General features: G+C 43.2%; 1 protein-coding gene across 1 annotated transcript in view; it reads left to right on the top strand.

Annotated features, from left to right (window-relative positions):
- The first annotated feature begins 2,019 nt into the window (after positions 1 to 2,019).
- The window catches only part of LOC110076385 (deubiquitinase DESI2), a 71,230-nt gene continuing 58,334 nt past the window's right edge, over positions 2,020 to 14,915 (top strand). Inside the window, exon 1 of the mRNA XM_078390757.1 lies at positions 2,020 to 3,805. Coding sequence (XP_078246883.1) covers positions 3,767 to 3,805 — 39 coding nt within the window. The 5' untranslated portion in view covers positions 2,020 to 3,766. The remainder of the gene's footprint in view (positions 3,806 to 14,915) is intronic.

Here is a 14,915-nt window from a genome sequence, read left to right as displayed (position 1 = left end):
CAATTCAGCTGTTACAGTGGTGCCTCGCTTAGCAATCACTCCGTTGAGCGACGAAATTGCTTAGCGACGGGTTTTAAGCAATCGTGTTGGTCCCTATGGGGAAAATTCGCTTTGCGATGATCACAGGGAAGCGATCAACGCAAAGCCCCCATTTTCAGCTAGCTGATTGGCGGTTTCAAAATGGCTGCCAGAAAAACAAAATGGCCACCTGCTGTGTTGCCTTGCTTTAGAGGCACCGAGAATGGCCGCCCCTATGGAGGATTTTTGCTTACGGTTAGTTTTTAAGCCCATAGGAACACAATAATGGAGTTTTAATGCGTTTCTATGGGCTTTTTAAATCCGTTTACTGATGAAATTGCTTAGCAATGTTTTTTCCTGCACGGATTAACGTCGCTAAGTGAGGCAACACTGTAGTTGATTATTCTTCTTAGGGTTACTATTACTCAGTCTCTATAAGATGGTCTCTGAAAAACTGCATTCAGGATTCTTACTCTATATACAGTATATCACAGAAGTGAGTACACCCCCTCACATTTCATAAACATTTTAGTATATCTTTTCATGTGACAACACTAAAGAAATGACAGTTGACTACAATGTAAAGCAGTGACTATACAGCTTGTATAACAAGCGGATGGCCTCCACTTTGATTTTAAAAAGGCTGCAAATTGGTCAGGTGAGATGCTAGAGGGAGGCCAATCGCCATGACTAACTATGGAAATACCGCAAACTATACGGAAAAGTTCTGCCTGCTGATTGGAAGCTTCGCTTATCTGGATAGCAAAGTCAGATCGACTAGCAGCCTTTACCTTAGATTGGTAGAGGTTAGTTGCGATCCTGACAGCTATTAGATTATTTTCCATCGGGTACCTCCTCCATGTGCACTCTAGCCTTCTCCTGTTTTGCTTCATTAATCGCAGCTCTGGGTTAAACCAGGGCGAAGGGCAATCTCTGCACTGGAGAGGGTGTTTAGGTGCGACCGTGTCAACAGCCTTGGTGGTGGCAGCCAGCCAACTATCCACCAGAGCCTCGACAGGAACGCCAGTCAGATCGGCTGGAATCCCTCTCATGGTATCCTGGAATACAATAGGATCCACTAACCTTCGAGGGCAGACCACAACAACAAGTCCTTGCTCCCCACGGGGGGTGGGGGTGGAGAGCCACTGTGAGGGTGACTTTGTAAATTATGTCATCTAAGTGGAAGAAATGTTAGATTGTTACAATAAACCATAATGCTAGCAATTGGAGAGCCAAGAAGCCACTTTGCTCAACTTAAAATCAGGGGGAACTGCCTTACAGTGACCTAAACAGGGCTTTCAAAATATGTGAGATGTTCAGAGAGTAATTTATCATTTCCCTCCCTCCCATTGCCACATGGGGATGTGAACCTACATCTCCTGAGTCCTACTCTATTCACTCCATAACACTGGCTCTTCTGAAATCACATTTTTAATTTAAACTTGGCAGATGGAATGAAGACTGTACACAAATGTTTGGGCAAGTACACACACACACACACACACACACACACACACACACACACACACACACACACACACGGAATATGTCCTAGCAATGTACATGCATGTTAAGACATGCATTTGGACTGATTAACCACTACAATGTTAACAGTCAATCTCATATTCTAATTCAAAATCCTCCTTTTTTAAAAAAAAAAAGTGGTGATGTATAAAATTGCCTGCATCACCCAAATTCCAGATAATTCAGCCAAAATGTGTCATCTTTGCTGAACAACTCAGTAATGCCCACAGCAGGCAAGCATGCACACAAACACAGAAGCACACACACCGCCTTCAGCAACTGAATACAGCTTTTCCTCCTCCAGATTTATGTGCATGTTGGATCTTGTCACTGCAGAAAATGAAGGGTAGGAAGGATCTCTTTCCCCCTGAATGGTCTGCATGCAGCTAGGAAAAAGCTTTCAGCTGTTGCCAGAGCCAGAAGGGGGAGAGGGGGAGAGAGAGAGACCGGGGAATGCTGGGCGATGCTGATGTAACAGGCTCTCTGCAATTTTCATTCAGATGTGGTTGGCTGCAAGCTGACAGAGAGGCTCAGCTACGCCTCCAACTCCGATGAGGTAATCCCAGCTCCCTTTTTGGGCTACTCCAGCACAATCTGCGCTTTTCCAGCTTTCAGGTCAGCTTTTGATTCCCTTCCTGAAATTCACCGGACACAGGAATTTTTTCCCTTCACCCCAATCCCCTCCTGCTTCCTATTCCCAGACTTCCCTCTCCTGTCTCTTTAATGGACACTCCACTATGTTTTTTTGGGAGGGGAAAGGAGGAGCAAACATAGGAAGAAATATACTGCAATGGATCTCACGATTTACTCTGGCCTCCGGGTCCGATCTGAATGGGATTTGCAAGATTGGAGCGAGAACGTGCAGCGCTGCCAGACCATACAGTCCTAACTAGCAGTGGGATAGGAGTAAGTCCGGAACACCACCAGCAGCCCCCTGCGAGCAGTAATACCCTCCTGTCTGTGCGCTCGTTTGCTAGCTGTTGGCTGTTTAAACGCTTCTCTTCGGAGATGCCTCATCTCAGGAAAAGATGGAGTGGCACTCTTCGGTTCTCACCAGCCACCGGGGAATGTTTCTCTTGAGGGCAACTGATCCAGGAAAAGAGAGCAATCACCTCCGGTATAAAACGCCGGGAAGAGCGCAGACGTTGCCTTCACGATTTTCCGCCTCGTTGCCGCTCTGTGTTCAGCACCCGGACAGCTCTCTGCGCGCAATTCTCCTTAAGGGAGACCGAGAGTATACTTCTGCGGGACGGATGGAGGTTTCAGCACCATGGATAGCTCCCGCTGCATGGCTCCGGGGGTTAAACTAAATGGTTTGATGATCCTCCGGTTTGCTTCCTTATAGGCAGCTCAGCTGGGCATTTATTTCGAAGTCTGAATCTGTCATCCAAGCCTTTTCTTTCTTTCCCCATTCCACTAATAAACCTTAAGAGTACTGTAGTTTTGTTTGCCATAGATCACTGAACAAGCTGATGTTTTGAAGGGTAAACCTCAGCACCCAGCTTGCATCCCAACTGCAACACTTTGGGAACTGGGTAGGAAAAAAACAAGGAAGTTCTAGTTGACTTGATAGCTCCGTGGGAGTTTCCCCCCCTTCCCCCAGCTGAATATGTGTGCCAAGTATGTTTGTTCTAGCCTAGAAATGTGGTGCTAAATCTTCGCTTTAAGGTCCCTCCACTTATTTCTGAACTCTGTTCTCCCGTATTATGTACCACATGTTGAAGTTCATTTGGAATATATGCATCCTGGCAGGAAGTATAGCCTGGATCCCTACACCCGTTCATTCTCTAATTCTTTCTTCATCTCCACTCTGTGTTTTCTCTTTGTTCTGGGAGATTGAGAACAAGGGCTGATTTCTAAAGCAAACAAGCTCTGGAGTGTTGTTTGTTGGGATTTCCAAGCATGCGATGCGACTCCATAACTGGCCTGGAACATGCTGCACAAAGACTGCCAGATCCACCAGCTGTAGTCTTAAAAAAGACTTGAATGTTCTTCTGGAAGGTGGCAGGAAGCAACTTCTTTACTTAGAAACTTTGAAATTAAAGTGCAAGGGAAGCCCTTCTCCAGACATCCCTACCACATCGGACTCTTCTTATGTTTTTTGATTCTCCTATCTAGCTAAAGGAGAGAGAGAGAGAGAGAGAAAGAAAGATCTTTCCCTTTGGGCATTGTCACATCTGGCAGGGATTTAAGGGCTTTAATCCAGCCATCACTGCAATCCACAATGGCAAATGAACCGGTGATTTTGAATGTTTATGACATGGTGAGTAAGAAACAATCTGATGCCTCCATTTGGGGCTGGGAGGAGGTGAGGGAGGTGATTCCCGAGATGTGATTGGACAAGAGATTCTATTATGAGGAGCCAAGCAGCACACAGGGCACTGGCCAGGCAGAATTGCCACAGCCATTCCTGATAGTGCTCTGCTGCTGGCTGCTGACATTAGTTACCCTGCCCAATCCCCCCCTTTTTTTGGCAACCATCAGAGCAGGGTAAAGGTGAAATAAAGCAGGATTTATATGAGATTCCTGAGAGGGGGTTGCCTTTCCAAAAAGCCCAGCTAGAGATGGAGAGAGAGATATGACAGGATGGCTTGTTCTCACAGCTGGATGCCCTTGATTTTTAAAGAGATTAAATGCACTAGACTAGGGAGGACTGAGAAAGGAGGGGAGAGGATGTGATGTAGTGTTTCAAAGAAGTCCCTCATAGTAGGTATTTTTACTCAGAGGTAAAATACAATAGATTTCCAGGAGGCTTTGTGCACTGTAAATATGCACAACATGGCAACCTTCTTGTTGACTTCCCCCCCTAAGACCTCAGTGGAGAGGTACCTTGGTGGATGTATCTAAACATTGCTGGAGGAGCAAACTCTTTTTACTTGCAAAGTCTCCAGCCTTGTGCCATAGGAAGTGAGATGTTGTTATTTTTAAACTGATGTTCCTGATGAGAAACATGCTTTTTAGTCCATATAAAGAGGAGGGGTTTATTGGGTCAACTCCAACATCACAAAAACATGCAAGCTTTCAACATCTTCAGGTCTCTACACCAGCAAGAAGAGGCCTGCTTGCATTGTGTAAGAAACCTGAGTATCTTGAAAACTGGTATGAATCAGTGAGTTTTGAGTTTGTGATCTAATAAAGATAGTATATTAATATGGATTGTGGACTTTTTCACATGGCCAACACAGCTATCTATACTTTCTGTGTGACTCCCCAAAATCACTCCTAGTTTAAAATAGATGGCATCTGTTTTTAGTTCTGTTTCTTTACTGTATCTCTTCAGCGGTCAATGGTAAGTACCAATTTTTTATTAAACCTAATGAAGAAAACAGGACATTCAAAATGTAAAAATCTATTACATTGGTCCAGGAAAAGTACAGTATGGTGAATAGCATTCATTTTAATTTATAATTTCCCATGAACAATTGACAAATTTCTTAATTAAACTCTCCATAATAATAGGTCCAGATTGTTTTTAGAATGATAAGCTGCTTCCTCTGTATTTTATGATCCATAACTGGAAGATTTTGTAAACATCTGCAATATTAACTTATTTTATTGCCAAAATAGACACAGTAGCCAATTCTGCCTCTGAAAAAATGTGATAAAAGCTCACAAGTCATGAAGTCTTCTTTGAGGAACATTGGTTAAAGTTTTGGGGAGCTTCACTGAAAGTAAATATGCACTAAAAGATCGGTTAATGATAGGCCATTTAATTGTTTGCTGAATGTTGTCATCATCCAAAACAGACTTCTGCTAATGTTCGACTATACAGAGTTCTGAGCCATGACTTCCCATATCCCTATTCACCATAATCTCTGAAAGGATGGGAAATATAGTTCAAAACATTTAGAGCGCACAAGGTTCGGAAAGATTAGCTTTAAGCAAAGATACAAGAAGAGCCTTGAGGTCAAAAGAGATGTGTACTATGCAAATACATATCCTGACATCACTTTTATATAGTCAGAAGGGGGGCTGTTGCTAGATTAGGCAGCTGGTTTACCCTGCATCAAGGCGTAATTTTATTATAAGGAGAAGGGGGATCAGAGACAGATAGCATTTCACTAAGGGAAGGGGTGGTATTTTCTTTTAATCTTCCCTTGAGGGGATTTATTAAGGTTTTGATTAAACATTGAAGTGAAACTGTCCTGAATCGACTCTTGCTCTTCCCACTTGCTTTTGAAGTTATGCATATTGGACTTTTCATTTGTTGCCATTTCTGTGCCTGGTTGATTTCTTAATTAGCATTTTAAAAGGCTGTAAAATTTTTCTCTTGATTTAGATCCACAAAGCCCTCGTAAGGCAGTGCTTTGTTCTGAATTGTTCTAGATATTTGACAAATGTAACTTTTAAAAATGGTCAGACCATGCTTTCAAAATACTGAGCTTAATGGGTGGGATTTTAAATTGCTCTTAGACAGGTGTGCTGAGCCAAATGAATGGCACTGAGCTGTTCTTGTTACTTTTATAAAAATGGATAAACATCGTTTTGAAAAAATGCATGCCTTGCACTCACACACGTGTGTGCGTGGGTGCACATGCATGCATGCACACACACACACACACAGACACACACGGACACATGCATGTGCATGCACACACACACATGCACACACACCATCACCACCACTCTAATTTTGCTGCCCGAAATCTGAATTTAAGACAAACAATTGCAAGAATCATAGATACCAGAGGTTCCCTGACCTTGGATCCCCAGATGTTATTGGACTAAAACTCCCAGAAGCCTTTACCACTAGCTGTGATGGCCAGGCTTTCTGGGAGCTGTAGGCAAAGAACATGTGAGAATCCAAGGTTGTGAACCACTGATACATGTAAATAATCATCTCCATTCCCAAGCACCTGCCATTTCAAAGCTACACATCACTAGAGATAGGAAAAGTTTAATTTTTTGTACTACATATCCCATATCAGTCCAGCCAGCATGATCAGTGGCTGCATTGGTTATATATTTTGAGTGTTGTCATCCAAAAAATGAACTTTTCTCATCTCTGAACAGCATCACAAGAGGGAGATAAAAGTAGGCTCAGAGGGAACCTGATGTTCACGGAAGAGGCAATGAATACCAACCAGGTTTTATATAAAATTTTACAAGGGCTATCCAAGGTTTTTATTCTTATCACCAAAAGAGATTCATCGTCTTAGATAGTTCCTTAACGTTTTGACCTAGAGCAGATTCATGACCTTGCTGACAGCAGAGCCACTAGCCACCCATGGAGCCCTCCCTGACACAGAATGCGACCTGACTTCTGTTTGCAGTGGTGGAAAGCAATGGAACAGAATGGCTGGGATGCTGACCAGAAGTGCTCTGCACTGCAACAGGTTCCATTAGATCTACGTAGTAGAGCTTCTACCAACCTAGCACCATTTGGGTGTGATAGACCACAATATCCATTGTTATGGTGTTATGTGCTGTCTATCTCCAAGGCATGTGAGATATGTAAGTGGTAGTCCTTATTATTCATTCATTCATTCATTCATTCATTCATTCATTCATTCATTCTTTCTTTCTTTCTTTCTTTCTTTCTTTCTTTCTTTCTTTCTTTCTTTCTTTCTTTCTTTCTTTCTTTCTTTCTTTCTTTCTTTCTTTCTTTCTTTCTTTCTTTCTTTCTTTATTTATTTATTTATTTATTTATTTATTTATTTATTTATTTATTTATTAAATCTATACCCCGCCCATCTAGACACAAGTCTACTCTGGGCGGCTAACAATAAAAATGGAATAAAAACAGTATAATAAAATAAAAAGCAACAATAGTAACATGGTTCAAGATGGGAAAAAAATAAAAATAATCAAGTGATGACAGGAAGGAAAGCCTGCCTAAAGAGCATGGTCTTAAGTTGGCTCTTAAAATCACCCAGTGAGTGAGCCAGACAGATTTCTGGGGGCAGAATGTTCCAAAGGTGGGGGGCCACCACAGAGAAGGCCCGGTTTCTTGTTCTTTCTCTCCAGGCCTCCTTTGGTGTTAGGTCCCTCAGCCGCCCTTCCTGGCTAGAATGAGTGATTCGGGTAGATCTAGGTGGGAGGAGGCGTTCCACTAGATACTGAGGTCCTAAACTGTTTAGGGCTTTATATGTCATCATTAACACTTTGAAATCAATGTGGGAATGAACAGGCAGCTAATGCAAGGCAGCCAGAGTGGGAGAGATATGCTAATATTTTCTCACCCCAGTGAGAAGTCTGGCCACTGCATTCTGCACCATTTGAAGCTTCCACATCAGTCTCAAAGGTAGCCCTACGTAGAGTCTGTTACAGTAGTCTAATCTTGAGACTACAGGTGCATGGGCTACAGTAGTGAGCACCCCAATATCAAGATAGGGATGCAGCTGGGCAATCCATCACAGATGGAAATAGGTGGAGTGGACCACTGATGTCACCTGGGTTTCCATGGTGAGTGCCGGATCCAAATGGACCCCCAAGCTGTGAACCTCACTCTCCACAGTGAGAGTTACTCTCCCAAAAGAGAGGGAGTTTCCCAAACCACTGATGGAGGGGCCACCCACCCTCAGGACCTCCATTTTGTCTGGGTTCAGCCTCAGTCCATTCTCCTGCATCCATTGCAGTACAGCCTCCAGGCAGTGCTGAAGGGACAGAACGGCATCCACTGTGGTTGGAGAAAGGGAGATATAGAGCTGGGTGTCATCAGCGTACCGATGGCACGACACCCCACAACCCCTGATGAGCCCACCTGGCGGCCTCATGTAGATATTAAACAGCATTGGGGAGATAATCAAGCCCTTTGGAACCCCATAATTGAGGTTCCCCGGGGCTGAAATACTCTCCCCAAGCTGTACTCTCTGAGGACGGTCCTCTGAGAAGGATCGGAGCCAGCGAAGTGCCAGACCACCAATTCCCAGCTCGGAGAGCCTCCCCAGGAGGATACTGTGGTTGATGATATTGAAGGTGGCTGAGATATCAAGGAGGACCAACAAAGACATTTTGCCCCTGTCAACCTCCCACAGCAGGTTATCAAACAGGGCGACCAATGCTGTTTCTGTACCATGGTGCGGCCTGAAGCCCGACTGGTGCTTTGTCCGCCATATTTGGCATCACAGAATGGAAGAGATCAAGTCTCACCAGGCAAGGCAGAGCACTGGACATCTCTTATCACCCCTCAGTGAATTTCCATGGCCGGGTAAGGATTTGAACTGGAGTCCTAGTCCATCACCCTGTCTACTACACCATACTGGCTCAATACCCATTAATCATGCTTATTTCAGATGGTAGAAATTGTAGCCCAATTCATCTACAGACCCCAGGTTGGGAAGACTGATTTTCATGTAAAATTATTTTTAGGAGCATATATTGGCTCACCCACCAGGTTTACGTGGTGGCAAAGCCAGAACAGGCTATTTCAGCATTTGCCTCTTCAATGAGCCCATGTCTTCAAAGTTTAGCTTCTGAAACTGGGTAGATTCCCATTCTCCTCAACTGGTTGCGTTGCACTAGGAGGAAACTGCATCTGGGAAATGTATTGTTTATATTTAAGAAAACAGAATGGTCCATGTCAATCAGCAGCCCTCACCTCCATATCAGAACAGAGGCACACGCCACACAGACCATGTGAACTCTAGTTATTTTGGGATATTTAAGAAGATGTTACAGCCAACATTCCTCAAATGTACTTCTTTGCAACATGCAGGAAAACTGGATGCTTGGGGGCATTAAAGGAAGCTCTACTGGGCTATTGTCTTTAGGACTGCAATCTTATACAGCTATCGTGTACACTCACCAGTGAGTAACTCCATTAAACACAATGGGCCTTAAGTCTGATCAGATCTGTTAAAAGATGGCCTTGGTCAGAGCAAACCATTGAACATTGCTTTTCCTTACTTAGACCTCTCCACCAACTTTAACTTCAAGTCTCTTAAAAAGTGACCTGTTATAGAAATATCTTTCACAGATAGATTGATCTTGCCACACTCCATCTGTTGTTTCTTCATGTTTTCTTCAAATATATTGCTCCTCTCAGAAAAGGGCAAGCCTGACAATCCTAAAAAATGAAGCTGTAGTTTATTTGTTTGCCTCCAGACCTTTAGAGGATCACCTTCCTTGACCTCTCACCAGTCTATTCCATGCATTTCAAAACTGAACTAAAGGGGTTCCCTTTGAAAAGGAGTGTGAAATGGTTTAGTGGCTTATCTGGTTCTTGATATTTTTCCCTCACCCTCTGCAGTTGTCAGTAGAGGCAGATAGAGAAGAATGTTGTGCCTCTGCAGGGTTGTGTTTTGTGATGGCAGCTCTGGCAGAAATGGACTAAGGCCAGTTACACACAGGACTATGATTCCTAGTAGCCATGTTGGTCATGCTAGATGGGAGTTGTAGTTCTGTACATCCAAAGTTGCAGCAAGGGAAACTCAGCTGCAATATATGAAAACCTGTATAATAATTGTGATGTCCCTATGTAACTTTGCCCTCTATATGGAAAATTTGCATTTCATTTCCTCTACTCCCCCCCCCTTTAAATCTACACTTTCTGCATAGATTCAGATGATCAGGTGGCAGTTTAAGTTTCCCACTTGGTGTCTTGTACAGGAATTCTGACTCTGGTATGGTGTGATGTATGGCATGAGCAACAGAGGCACCATGTTTTGTTTAAAACTCTTTTAAAAAAGATAAGATCAAGAAACCAGTTGGCTATACCAAGACTAGCATTTTCCTGTGATCCATGATACCTTTTATTTTTATGAGATGTTCTTTGCTTGACAAATATTTGCCAAGAATAAAAGGCAACTCCTGGCTAGAACTATCACCAGCTAGTTGCAAAAACTAAGCACGGGCTTAAATCTCTCCCATTGAAATCCCTGGGATTTTAAAATGCTTGGCTTTGGTGAGACTGTGTTTTTCGTGAGTTTCTCTCCTCTTATAGAATGTGAGTCTTGGTTAGTAGAGTTTAAAGCAAGTGAGTAAGGGATGGTGAACTCGAAGATTCCCCCCCCCTCCCAATCCAGCAGAACTTTGCAAATGGAGAGCTATCCCCACCTCCAGGAAAATCACTGCAAACTTGGCAAAGTTGGTTTGGTGGATAATATTGCCACTGGAGCTGCAGAAAGTTGCAGTCCAAGAAAGTAACTTTTCTAAGCTCCGGTCGGGAGTGGTCAAACCCATGATGTCATCTTGGGAAAACTTTCCCATCTGCTGCTTTTTACTGGGAACTTGATTTCACTTGTCTGTTCTTTGTCACAGAGAAGGAAGAGAATAGGAGAGTATTGCTCTTACCGGAGTTTCATCCTGTCCTCCTAACATTGCAGATATCTCCAGAGGCTGGAAGCAGCCCAGCTCTACCCCACAACAGGGTTTCCCTTTCCCTGCATCAGGTTATGACTCAGTTCTTAAATAAATTGAAGGCAATTGAAGATAAACTAGATGTACTTAACTTTACACTGACTTTCTCCCTCACCCCACCAGCTCTGCTGCAGGACCCAAAAATCTCACCTGCTTTTTTGATAGTTTCGTGGTCTAATAAAGTTATTACCTGCCATTGTTTTTCCCCTCAAGCACTACACCTCCTCCTTTTCTTTCTTTCCCTTTTTCATTCAATTTTTCATTGATGAGTTTTAAGAACATTGCTTTTTTTACTTAGAGCCTATCAAAAAGTTTTAAATACGAATAGGTGGGACCATTATTGATCCTGAAAGATTTGCTGAAATCAGAACAAATAATTGCCAATCTGCCCAAACTTTGGAATGGATTGCAGATTCAAAGAAGGGATGTCATCTTGTTATCTAGGTTCTGAAATGAGCATCTCAGAAGACCTGCCAAAGGCTTCAGAAAATACAGGTGTGTGAGAGGTTATCCCCACCCTTTAACTCAAAGATACTGTAGTCAATGCAGGGTCACTTGCAGCCCCAAGGGCATTCTGGTGGCCTCCAAAGGCACCCCCAAAGACTTCCACCCCAACAAAAAAAGGTTTACTTTTTTATATTGCTTTTTAAAAATTGATTCTTCAGAGGTGCAAGAGGTGGCATTTTTTTGTCTCTGAGCCTTGGCTGAATTCTCCAAGGCCAAACATTAACATAAACTATGTGGACGCTTCCTGTCTACTTTTTCTTTCAAACAGCCAAAACCAGTCATTCTGAGGACAGAATCTGGGGGCAAAACATTGGCCACCAGTCCTTTAAATTCTTTTTTTGAACCAGGCATAGGACCCACCCGCAATGAGTAGATCTACAGCCAAACAAACACGCCTGATCTGGAAATAAGAGAGTCATCTTGGTACAGAACAGAACGTAGCATAGCTAGGTTATAGCATGTCTTAGATTCTCTCAGTTGCAGTCAATGGTTTCCTTACCTTAGGATTTGCATGTAATCAGTTTAGGATTTCAGATAAAATACTAGGCATTTTATTCTTTCAGAAACAAAAACACTGCTGAGATTTTAATGGGTGTTGACTCTGTGCCCTCTTATGTGTTTGGCTGCAAGTGAAAAGGGTGGTGAACTCTGATAGATCTTGGTCTTATCCAAGAGGGCAGTTGCCTTTTCGCAAGGCAAGCTTCCTTCAACCACGAGTTCTCCAGTTGGCTGGACAAGCTCCTGTCATGTGCCACCCCCCAGTATAATTTAGTTATATGTATTCATTTTCAGGGAGAAAAATGTATTATGTCTTAAAGTGAATTGCTGGCTAGATAGCTGAGTGAGTTAGGCATCTGGCTGGGGAGCCAGAGGTTGGCAGTTCAATTCCCCACTGTGCCTCCCAGGAATAGAGCCAGCCTGCGTGGCCTTGGGCAAGCTGCACAGTCCCAGGGTGACCCCAGAAGAAGGGAATTGTACATCTGAATATTCTCTAGCTTGGAAAAACCATAGAAAGGGTTGCCATAAATCAGAACTGACGTGGCGACACATGATCATTGTTATTTAAAGTATATTTAAGGCAAAGCACAAGGCTTAAAAATTCAGGAAATGTAATTTATTTGCCTATTTGTCACATTTGTATCCTGCTTTCCCTCCACTGAGGTCAGAATGACATTTGCGGGTCTTTTCTCCACACTCTGTCCTCACAACGACCCTGTGAGGTAGGTCAAGCTGTGCTTGACCCCGTGACCTTTCTGGCTCAATGGAGATTTGAATTCAGGTCCCCTAAGGTAGTCCACCACCCTAATTCCTCTAACGCGCACTGGTTTGGTGTAACAAATGCACATTAAAATCAATGTATACATAACCAACAATGAAAGGAGAAACACTGAGATATTAGCTTTAAAATCTCTCCCTTTCTTATACTCGTTTTCCTCCCCTTCTTCCCTCCTGCTTGGCCAACAGGTGTTGGGACTGGGACAGAACTCTCTTGCCAGAAATCCAGCCTCATTCCTTACAGAGAGCTACTGAAATGGGGCCGAGGGGTCACATATTACCCAAGGGTCAAGGGCTGCCCACCCCTCAAAAGCCAGCACCGATCTGAGTGCAATACTAATTTGCCATCAGTGAAGATGGCTGAATAGCATTTTCTCCTTCTTGCTTCTGACAACCATCTGACAGCTGCATTCTGAATCCACTGAAGTCTGGACTGTATTCAAGGAAAATTCATCAGGGCTGATTAGGAGGGAGGAAGCATGCAAAGACATGTCCTTTTTTTCTTTTCCATTGGGTTCTGGTTATACCACCCTTCCCTCCATCTCTTCAGTGCTGAGAATTAGTCCCTTCTTTTTAAAAGGAGCACAAGAATTGTTTAAATGCATACGTGCTGATGAATCACCCCAAAGTGCTACCTATCTTACATATTACGAGAGCTTTGACTATTGCTTAATAATTTGTGCTTTCCACACTGTTGGTATATTACAAGAGATGTGTGCACAGTGGGGGAATAAGTGGCAAAAAATGGTCACAAAGCAGATTTAGTGTGATGGTGGCAATTGGGAGGTGGTTGACATCTGGGGATAACAATTAGCATGAATTTAAACTTCTGTTTTGTCTGACAGCAAATATGATCCTCCAGTGGCACATGGGAGCACTTAAGCCATGGGAAAGCTTAGCCTGAGGATGAAAGTTCAATTAAGGGCTTCTCTGCAGATATGAAATTACTGGTTCATGAAGCCTGGATGTCTTGTGTATTCAAAGATTTCAGCCATTTATCTTCACCCTGTTGGTCATGTACTGGAAAGAAATCCCTTGTCTTTAACGAAATGTTAATAGCTAGAGGGAAAAGCTGCACGGAAAATACATATTTTTCTGCTGCATAAAATTAAGGCTTCTTTATTGATATTCATATCATATATTTTCCCCCAAATTGGGATCCAGAGCAATTCACAAGATTAAAACTCAGATACAAATAACTGTACGATGGCATCTTTTCCATTAAAAGCTCCTCACTCAACAATCAATCAATTGGCCCCAAACCTGTTGGAATATAAAGGGGGCTTCCCTGCCTGCAGAGGGGCTGGCAGGGAGAAGACCAGTCAGTTTGGGCATTCCAGCCAAGAAAACATCCCACACCCAGAAGATCTCAGAGCCTTGGTGAGGTCTTATGGAGAAATAGAAGATACCAGTAAGTTAGAGGCTGTCACCTTCTAAGACTACCCCAACACACTGTCTTTCAGATGTCTTGGACTCTGTCTCCCATCATCCTCAGCCAGCATGATCATAGAATGACAGTCCTAAGAGCTCAAGTTCCTCTAATGAAAAAGAAACCAATCCCTTGAAAATCATCAGGAATTTTTAATAGCCACCGTTTGCTTGCATGAGCCCAGCAGAGCAGAGGAGCATGGAGGTTCCCACAAAATGCGAAAAGTGTTCAGAGGCAAACAAGTGATTCATTGGACAGCAGTGCAAAGGGTTCATCCTCTCTTTTCTCTAGCCAATCAACCTGAACCCCAAATTCTCTGGAGGGTTCTTTAACTTTTTAATATATGTATAGCTCTTGGGTGAAAAAAACAACAACCAAAGAAATGAAATCCAAAAGGCATTCCTTGCTGAAGGCTCTGCATTTCAGGTGTTCCCGCTTAGCTGAGATTTACATTTGGTTCAGAAGGGCTTGGGTTGAAAGGAAAGAACCTTTGATCATCATAGGGCTCCAACAGAACAGCAATCACCCTTCAATCAGAGAGCAAGCAGGGCTGACATTTCCTTGGAAGAAAGCCAAACATTCATACCCAGAGGCAACAGGATCCCTGCTGACAAGGATAGTCGCTGTCACTGCAACTACTAATGGGGCAACTTGAAGGAATCGAAATCGAAACTCCCCAAGGTCAAGCAACCTCGGCCCATTCTGAGTCAGGCTCAAACCCCATCTAATATAAAACTGGCTGGAGGGATGGTTTATCATTCCAAGCCATTTGTTCTAGACACTCCTCAAACTTTTTTTAAAAAAATCTTTATGTCAGGGGGAAAAACACTGACAAAGAGGTCCTTTTTCTTCATGGGAAACA

Source organism: Pogona vitticeps, chromosome 1 (genome assembly GCF_051106095.1).
Source record: "Pogona vitticeps strain Pit_001003342236 chromosome 1, PviZW2.1, whole genome shotgun sequence".
NCBI classification, from domain to species: Eukaryota; Metazoa; Chordata; class Lepidosauria; order Squamata; family Agamidae; genus Pogona; species Pogona vitticeps.
This window is presented reverse-complemented; position numbering and strand designations above follow the sequence as displayed.